The following is a 9,615-nucleotide window of genomic DNA, read 5'->3' on the forward strand; positions in this document are numbered from 1 at the left end:
TAGGCCTGCATCATCCAGTTAGCACACGCTAATGTAACTGCCCTAGCTGACTAACACTTGTGCACCCATTCCCCACCGATGACATACCCCCTTCCAGAAAAATTAGCCAGTGCTTATAGGCAAACTACTGCAAAGCACTTTAGAAACATGATGGCGGATAAAGGCCATATGACCCATCCAGTCTGCCCATCCTCTGTAACCCCTAATTCTTCCTGTTCCTAAGCGATCCCACATGCTTATCCCATGCCTTTTTAAATTCTGGAACAGTCTTCGACTCCACCACCTCCACCGGGAGGCCATTCCACGCCTCCACCACCCTTTCTGTGAAATACTTCCTTAGGTTACTCCTAAGCCTATTCCCTCTTAACTTTGTCATATGCCCCCTCATTCCAGAGCTCTCCTTCATTTTAAAAAGGCTCTCTTCCTGTACATAAATGCCCTTGAGATATTTAAATGTTTCTATCATGTCTCCTCTCTCCCAGCGTATACATGTTAAGGGTTCATAAGCCTGTCCCTATAATTTTTGCATTCAAGACCGCTTACTAATTTCGTAGCCACCCTCTGGACCGACTCCATCCTGTCTATATATTTCCTTAGGTGCAGTCTCCAGCACTGCACACAGTACCCCAAATGGGGCCTCACCGGAGACTTTAACACATGTTGCAGTATGTCTTTTCCCCCCACTTTAAGTGTGTGTTAGCACTTAAACGCTGTCACCCTTACCTCAAACAGTTTAAGTCAATCCAACCCAAGTGTAGAAACAAAAAAAATGCTGCTTTTCAGTCTTTAATAGGTTATATCACTTTATTGCCAATGGAATGCATTTTGGAAAGTATGAAAAATAAAATCACATCTCTCAGTTTCTGAGTAATATTTACACACATTCATGACATCACAACCATGAGATGCTGATATGTAGAAGCTTGCGGTTGTGTGTCAATCTGGGGGAAAAGGTGGGGGGAGATAGTGAGGAATACACCAATGGCAACAGCTTCTACGTTATAGCACAGATGACGTGAGAGCAGGTTACCACTGCAAGTTGAATTTCTTTGATAGAGTTGCCATTTTAACTAGGGCTCTACAGCATTTTCAGCCCCTATTCGGATGATACGAATAATGCATTCGGGGCACCAAGTGGCTGAATATTCAGACCAGCCCTAATTTTAACCTATGTTCATACATAGTACACATTTGTCTCGCTGTGAAAACACGATCCTATATTTGTGCTTGTGATTTTTTTTTTCACAGCTGTGATCGAAGTACGTTGACAACCATACAAATTGCCAAGTTGCCATAAGCAGGTTTTCTTAGATTCATTCAATGCTTACAAACCGATTTCTACTTTCAAGAAGTTTCCCCCCCCCCCCCACTCAAAAAATGGGTTGCATTCTAAAATGCAATCTGTTTTATAATCAGATTCAATAATAATTTTCCTTATTACGGCAATATTTCATAAACAGGTGCTGAACATCATTCTAACACACCAAGTGTATATGTGCTGTCACTTCAAAGATCCACAGCAACCCCAACTGGAACTCAAGGACAGCTCCCCCCTCCATTAAGGGAAACATTTCAGCGGGGTGAGCAGCATTTTTAATTTGACTTATACCAAGATTTTATTGTTCCAGGGTGTTTACGTCAGTCAAAAGCGGTAAACCAACCAGTTTGTCATCGTGTCCAATCAAATATTTTCCAAGGCTAGAACGTCACTTCTAAGTTTCAAACCCAATTATCTCTTCACTTCTAGCAAAGACCTGCACCTCATCGAAACCCTCCCGTTTAGGGCAAGTGAACACCAAGCGATGCAAAACATGACATGCATAGAGCACAAGACTCACTGTAGAAAAATGAAAGCTGATTAACTACAAATCCTAAAAAAAAGACGTGAAAAAATGCACATGAAGAAATCAAACTTCAGATCCTTCCAGAAACAATTTATAACATGATCTTGTCCACGTTAAATGAGTGATCCCAGCATCAGATCCTCCAGTATCCTCTCCAGATCTAATTTTGCAAAATAACCACACTATACAGAAACCAAGCAGATTTAAAAAGTATGAAAATACAGTGCATGTTTTAGGAGTATATCCTGACAGTCATGATGGGGGAGGGGGGGCTCCATGGTCATATGGAGAGCCACTGTATGGAATAAGAGCATAAAATGTAACAATTGTCTGTGTTTTATCAGCAATAAATTTTTTTTAGCCAAACAAAAGGATTCCCCCCTTTTTACTACAAAAATGTATATCTGTAACAAGATAACCCATTCGTCTCAGATGACTAAAACCCAAACAGACCAATTACTTCTTGCGTTACACTTCTGCTGAAAAATCAAAATGACCTACATCAGGAGCATCTGCCAAAGGAGAAAAAAAAAATTAAATAAAACCCCCCTCAAAACTGTGAAGCAAAGTGGAATAAAATCAAGTTAAAGTCAGTCATGTCCACGCAGATTCACCAAACAGCGTTGGCCGTTCTGTAATCCATAGATGAAGAGGGAAGCTGTCAGCTGTGTGTTCTCTCTCTCTATAGCCCAGTTTGTAGTTCTGCAGAACTCAAGTTAGCTTATGGGTCTGCCCGGACAGACTGATGGCAAATGTAGCAGCTGTTCAAGTGCTTTTTTGAACTTTGCAAGTCTTTGATCCACAGGAGACAAGAGAAACTGTCTTCCCACTGCCTGAAGACCACTTAAGTCAACCTGGAAAACAATGATACAGTACAAGAAACACAGTATAAGCAAAACGATCAACGTTAGTTTGCAAACTGATTAAATTAACCAAATATACTCCAGAATTTAATTTATCAAATTAAAGACTTAGGACCCTGTTTACTAAGCTGCGCTTAAGGCGTGTTAGCGCTTTTAGCACGCTAAGCATTAAGATACCCAGTATGGGCATCTACACGGTTAGCACATGCTAATTTTTAGCATGCGCTAAAAACGCTAGTGCACCTTAGTAAACAGGGCCCTTAATAAATTTAGATTTAAAAAAAGTGACACCTTTTTATTGGACTTATTTAACTCAATAAATTTATTTTCAGGAGTAAAAATCCCCTTCCTCAGATTAGTTTATCAAAAAGTTAACCATGAAAGTGCAACAAAAGGGAAAGGGAAAGGGACGCCCCCCCCCCCCAAAAAAAAAATCTGAAGTACTACAGTCTACAGAAAACACAAGCAAAAAAAAAAAAGCAAGCATCCTATGATTTTTACTGTGTGAGATGATCGACTGGCCATGATTTTGATAAGCATAGGATAAGTTTCCTTTTGAGAAACCAGGTCTCTGCTCTTTAAGTATGGAAATGAGCCAGTGCTGGAATACAGAGGCTGGGACGTATATGAAGTTACATCTCACAGAAATCGTGTTCTCCAAAGAAGCATAAAACATCTCTCTCTTATCAGGCACACCTCTATAACAGTGCCAGTGAGTGAGGGCTCAACATGAGTGATTTGAAAGAGATGAGAGAGGTGGAAAAGACCACCTTTGAACAAAACATTGGCTTCAGAAATCCTGCATTCATGTATCCTATTTAGGTACTTGGAAAACGGCTTTCTAAGGTCTAGTCAGACTTTACCTAGGTTATCAATAGAAATCAAACAAAATAAAACATGGAAAAGAAAATAAGATGATACCTTTTTTTATTGGACATAACTTAATACATTTCTTGATTAGCTTTCGAAGGTTGCCCTTCTTCCTCAGATCGGAAATAAGCAAATATGCTAGCTGACAGTGTATATAAGTGAAAACATTCAAGCACTACTATGACAGTCGGGTGGGAGGATGGGGGTGGGTCGGAGGTATGCATGGGGACATCAAAGCATATCATTGATATTCTAACAGGATGGGTGTGGGTAGGTGAGGGGAGGGTGATCAACAGAGACATACAGCTTTATGGTTTATAATGGGCTAGGAACCCCCAGATCCTTGTTAAGTCCTTTCTGTTGGGTGTTAAAATATTCAATCATTCTGACTTCAAAGGTCTTAGGTTCTTGTATGGTTTTAAAGTTACCTTTCAGGATTCTCACTTATCTATTGATAACCTTAAGAGTGGACTAACACAGCTACCACACTCCAGGTACCTAGAAATCAGGCTTTTCTTTGCAACACCTGTTTCTGGGGTCGACTCACCCCAAATGCCCTGTTCTGGTTCATAGTTTGTTTGTTTGTTTTTTAAGTTAAGCTCCCTGTTGATACTGCTTATGAGGCTTAAAATATGTTAGTAGCTTCCCAGACTATTAACTCTAAATTGGCTGGGTCCCCAGCAAAAGGCACCGAACAGAGGTGGGGGAAAGAAACAGGGGAAGTCCCACTGATAACACATTACACTTTTAATGCAGGGCACGACATAGCACAGCTGTGGTCACGTCTTAAATGACGTCCATGCGGATGGCAAGACTCAGGATCTCTAGTTCTGACCTGTCCTCGGCTTCCTTTCGTCTGTTTCTCCTAAAAACACACAAACACTTCCTGTCACTCCAGATTCGACAAGAGGCACCACAAACGGAGTGTGACATCAGGGGAAAAGCCTGCGATTTTCATTCTCTGGCAGGCGACAGCACAAGTGGCTGTAAAGAGACCAAACAGGACACGGGGCTGACTCTCAAGCATAAGAGCCTCCAGACCGGATCAGATCAAAGGGTTCATCAAGCCCAGTATTCGGAACCGGGCCACAAGTCCCGGACAGGAGTCCGAAATGTCAGGCAGCCACAATCTGAGAGAATTCCCACATGGTCTAATTACTCCCCCGGTGTTTCAGATACACAAAACCCATCCGGTTGTGGTTTGGCTTTTAGGGGGTTCTTTTTATTTTTTTTTGCACAAAACTTAAAAAAAAAAAGGGGGGGGGGGCAAATTTGATTTCCCGTTAGCTGAAGCAGAACAGGGGAGAAAGAGAGAAAGACAAGTCATCTTGAGAGGAAGGGGTACAGCAACACTATTCCTGGGTAGGAGTCAGGGGGGGCGGGATCGGGGCAGGGGAGGTTCCCCCGGGGCAGGAGTCAGAGTAGCGGGGGAGGAAGGGAGCCGGGGCAGGGTCTCCCGGGTGGAGGAAGCACGGCGGGGGGGGGGGGCAGGAGTCAGGGCAGGATCTCCCGGGTGGAGGAAGCACAGCGGGGGGTGGGGGGCAGAAGTCAGATCAGCGGGGGAGGGAGGAAACCGGGGCAGGGTCCCCCGGGTAGAGGAAGCACAGCGGGGTGGGGATCGGGGCAGGATCCAGAGCAGCGGGGGAGGAAGGGAACTGAGGCAGGGTCTCCCGGGAAGGGAACCGGGGCAGGGACGCTTTCTCTTCCCCTTCGTCTCTGACCTGGGTTCGGCGCGGAGCTGCTGGACTAGGTGCTGTTGCTTGTGGCGGGTGGACTTGACGGCCAAGATGGCCTGGCTGTTCTTGTACTGCACCAGCTGCAGCGTGATCTCGGCGTTCCAGCCCTGGTCCTGGGGACAACGAAAGTCCACCTCCCGGCCCTCGGCCATCACCACCGTGAAGTAGACGTGTTTGCCCTTGCGCTCCACGCAGTCCACCGTCTTCATGTGCGCGAAGTGCAGCTGCTTGATGCGTGGCGGAGGCTCCCCGGGGGCCGGAACGGGGCCGGGACGCAGCTTGGGCGGCAGCAGCAGGAGCCCGTCGGCGGTCAACAGGCAGCGCTTCTTCTTCCAGAGCTGCAGGAGGCCGTCGCTGCGCTTCTCCAAGACGCCCTCCTTCAGCACCCGGCAGCCCGTCTCCAGCATCCTTCCTCCCTCCCGTCCGTCCGTCTCCGGAATCCAGCAGCGTTCCCCGCCTGCTTTTAAGCTCTTCTCGCCAGCGACGACACGTGGGGATGAGGGAGGGAGGGAGCGGACTTCCCCAGCCAAATCCCACCCACTCGCTCTCCTCCTTTCTCCCCGAGCGGAAACCACCTTCTCCAGCACCCCTCCCTCCCTCCTATCCCCCAACCAAACACCCCCTTTTCTCTCCTTCTCTCCCCCCCCCCCTGCCTCCCAAGTATAAATCACTCTCTCTCTCCTTATCTCCCAAACCCTCAACCGCTCTCCTTCAATTACTGTACCTAAGTAAAGGTTTTGCCACTTTTGCTTGAAAAGAAGTACAGGAAACATTTGTTACTTTTCCTGGAGAAATAATTGCACCAATGTTTAACTACTGTTGCTACTTAGTTACATCTGATGCTCACAGTTAAAACAGACAAGTGGAAGTGAGGTAAACAACGATTCCTCAGTAAATTGAAAGCAGCAAAACTGGACTGGGGTTTTGCCGACAACAGTGATCATTGGATCTTAATTTGTGCTTTTCATGGAACACAGCCTATGAGTTGCCTGCGTTTGTTAAGTAGAGGAGTGTGGTAGACGTGTTAGTCCACTCTTAAAGGTTATCAATAGAAATCAAACAAAATAAAACATGGAAAAGAAAATAAGCTGATACCTTTTTTTATGGGACATAACAATACATTTCTTGATTAGCTTTCGAAGGTTGCCCTTCTTCGTTGAACTGGTTACTTGTCTCCAGCCAAACAGAAGAGTAATGAGTTGGGTCATTTTGAAGCAGAGATGAAGCTAGTTACAATTCTTGGTGAACAGACATAGTTGCTGTCTGGATGTCTCAACACCACCTGAAATTAAATATGACCAAAACCGAGCTTCTCATTTCCCCCCCCCCCCAAACCCACCTCCCCGCTCCCCCCGTTTTCTATTTCTGTTGATGGCTCTCTCATTCTCTCTGTCTCCTCAGCTCGAAACCTTGGGGTCATCTTTGACTCTTCTCTCTCCTTCTCTGCTCATATCCAGCAGATCGCCAAGACCTGTCATTTCTTTCTTTACAACATCCGTAAAATCCGCCCCTTTCTTTCCGAGCACTCTACCAAAACCCTCATCCACACCCTTGTCACCTCTCGTTTAGACTACTGCAATCTGCTTCTTGCTGGCCTCCCACTTAGTCACCTCTCCCCTCTCCAGTCGGTTCAAAACTCTGCTGCCCGTCTCATCTTCCGCCAGGGTCGCTCTACTCATACTACCCCTCTCCTCAAGACCCTTCACTGGTTCCCTATCCGTTTTCGCATCCTGTTCAAACTTCTTCTATTAACCTATAAATGTACTCACTCTGCTGCTCCCCAGTATCTCTCCACACTCGTCCTTCCCTACACCCCTTCCCGTGCACTCTGCTCCATGGATAAGTCCTTCTTATCTGTTCCCTTCTCCACTACTGCCAACTCCAGACTTCGCGCCTTCTGTCTCGCTGCACCCTACGCCTGGAATAAACTTCCTGAGCCCCTACGTCTTGCCCCATCCTTGGCCATCTTTAAATCTAGACTGAAAGCCCACCTCTTTAACATTGCTTTTGACTCGTAACCACTTGCCTCCACCTACCCTCCTCTCTTCCTTCCCGTTCACATTAATTGATTTGATTTGCTTACTTTATTTATTATTAGTCTATTAGATTGTAAGCTCTTTGAGCAGGGACTGTCTTTCTTCTATGTTTGTGCAGCGCTGCGTATGCCTTGTAGCGCTTTAGAAATGCTAAATAGTAGTAGTAGTAGTAATTAGTGGAACATTGCATCGCACACAATCACAGGTTTGAAGACTTGTGGTGTTCCGCCATTGATCAGATTGAAGCCTCTCAAAGAGGTGGGAATCGCAAATTAAGATTACTAAGAAGGGAGGCCAAGTGGATCTTTGAACTTGACACGGTAGAACCGAATGGGCTTAACAATTCTATTGATTGGCATCATTTTTACTAATTTTCATTCATTGCCCACTTCGTCTTGATTGCACGCAGTATTTAGATCAGCTGTTTGTACGTTGATGCTGAGGCGCCATTTTGAATTCTCAGACGCTTCCACTTCAAGTATGTCTGTCCGTAGGTTGACACTTTTTGTGCTTTTTCTCCTCCTTTGTTTAACACCTTGTGGTTACTTCTGTTTATTTCAGATTCTCAGCTCTGAACCATCAGTATTGTAATTTAGCACTCCGTTCCTGAGGAAGCCATGTTTTGAGGTGAAACGGTGGTCCCCGTTGAACGGATGACGACGAGTGCTTCATTAAAAGCTAAGTGCAAGTTTCCTTACCTTGCTGTTGTTGAAAGGGTTGTTTTCAGAAGGAGACCTCAAGAGTAATAGACTTACAAGGAAATCTTAGGAGTGATTCATCTAAGCTATTCACAGTTTGAGGCTCAAGTTCAATGCCAGTGCTGTGTGGAGTTTTTTTGCCCAATGATAGAACTAGAGCATGTTTTTATAAATCCAAGCCTACAGCTTATAACCACATTTAATACCCCAGGCAGTCTGCCTCCGGTTTCTGAGGGCTTTTTCTCCACAGCACTAATCAAGCACTTCTTATATCTCCAGCTAGAGTATTCTATTTTTCAGTACTTGAACCAGGTACCTCTGAATGTCTAGGCTGGTGCTCTAACCACTAGGCTACTCCTCCAGTTGGTAGAGACAGAGGTGAGGGGCAAATTAGATGGGGAAAGAAAGACCAAGCAGTTGGGCTGGGAAGAATTACAAAGATGGAGGGACAGCATAGTCTTAAGGGAGAAGAAAGCGGCAGAAGAAACAGAGAAAGAAAGGTACAGCGGATAAAGCAGAGCAGCTGACAAATAGAGGGATTTAAAAAAAAAAAAAAAATTTTCTTTGAAAGACAAGGACTGAAGAGACCAAAATAGGATGGTGGAAGCCTGGCATAACAGCCAGCCATTCTTCTGTACCATTGATTGTCCCCTGCCTTCGCTCAACCCCTTTAACCCATATCAATACCTTGACATATCGTCGTATTACCTTGGATAGCCAGTTATCCTTACATCTTCATATATCTTCTGTGGTTGAATCTTGCTTTTGTTCTGTACATTATATCCGTTCATTAAGATCCTATTTAGATTCCAAAGCTTGTGCCTCGCTTATTCATGCTCTAGTTTTGTCTAAGTTAGACTACTGTAATGCTGTCTTCGTTGGCCTCCCACAGATTTCCTGGAGAAGGCTACAATTGATTCAACATACTGCTAACCATCTCGATAGGCATGTTTCCCATTTTGACCATGTGCCTCCTCTCCTAGCTTTACACCATTGGCTCCACATGCCATATTGACTGCAGTTTAGAACCTTGGTCCTTGTGTAGAAAGTACGCCATACTTCTGTCCTGGCCTATCTTTCTTCTATTATCTTCCCTTATTGACCGGTTCACGTATCTTGCTCACCCTACGAGATCCCTCCCACCCTGCCTTCTGTTCACTGTTCCCAGATTCAGGCTACTCGCCACTCTGCTTTTTTTCTGTACTGCTCCTTTTCTATGGAATTGTCTCCTGGCTGCCTTACATTCTGCATGCTCACTCCCTAAATTTAAATCAGCTTTAAACATTTATTTTCCTTGGCGTTCTCTAATTTTACAACCCTGGAAGTCAGTAACTCAATCTGTGATGAAGTATAGTGTTGTTGTTCTGTTCTCTTTATAGGTTTGTCTTTTCTTGTCAACCTATCCTTTTATTTGGATTTTGTAGTTCTTTTCCTTCTTTCCTTTTAAATTGTACACCTTTGATTTTATTAGAAAGGTAAACAATCAAACTAGACTGATTCATTAGGAGTGAATTATCACCTATATGTGAATGATGTGTAATTTCTTTTTCCAATTAACATCTCGGGGA

General features: G+C 44.6%; 1 protein-coding gene across 1 annotated transcript; it reads right to left on the reverse strand.

The window, feature by feature from the left end:
* Positions 1-776: 776 nt before the first annotated feature.
* On the reverse strand, positions 777-5,770 carry PHLDA1 (pleckstrin homology like domain family A member 1). Its single transcript, XM_030214786.1, has 2 exons — positions 5,299-5,770; positions 777-2,698 (listed from the first exon to the last, which is right to left on the reverse strand). Exons 1-2 carry the CDS (start codon positions 5,718-5,720, stop codon positions 2,689-2,691), a joined length of 432 nt encoding a protein of 143 aa, XP_030070646.1. The 5' UTR covers positions 5,721-5,770; the 3' UTR covers positions 777-2,688.
* Between the last annotated feature and the right edge of the window lie 3,845 nt (positions 5,771-9,615).

This window comes from Microcaecilia unicolor, chromosome 9 (genome assembly GCF_901765095.1).
Source record: "Microcaecilia unicolor chromosome 9, aMicUni1.1, whole genome shotgun sequence".
NCBI classification, from domain to species: domain Eukaryota; kingdom Metazoa; phylum Chordata; class Amphibia; order Gymnophiona; family Siphonopidae; genus Microcaecilia; species Microcaecilia unicolor.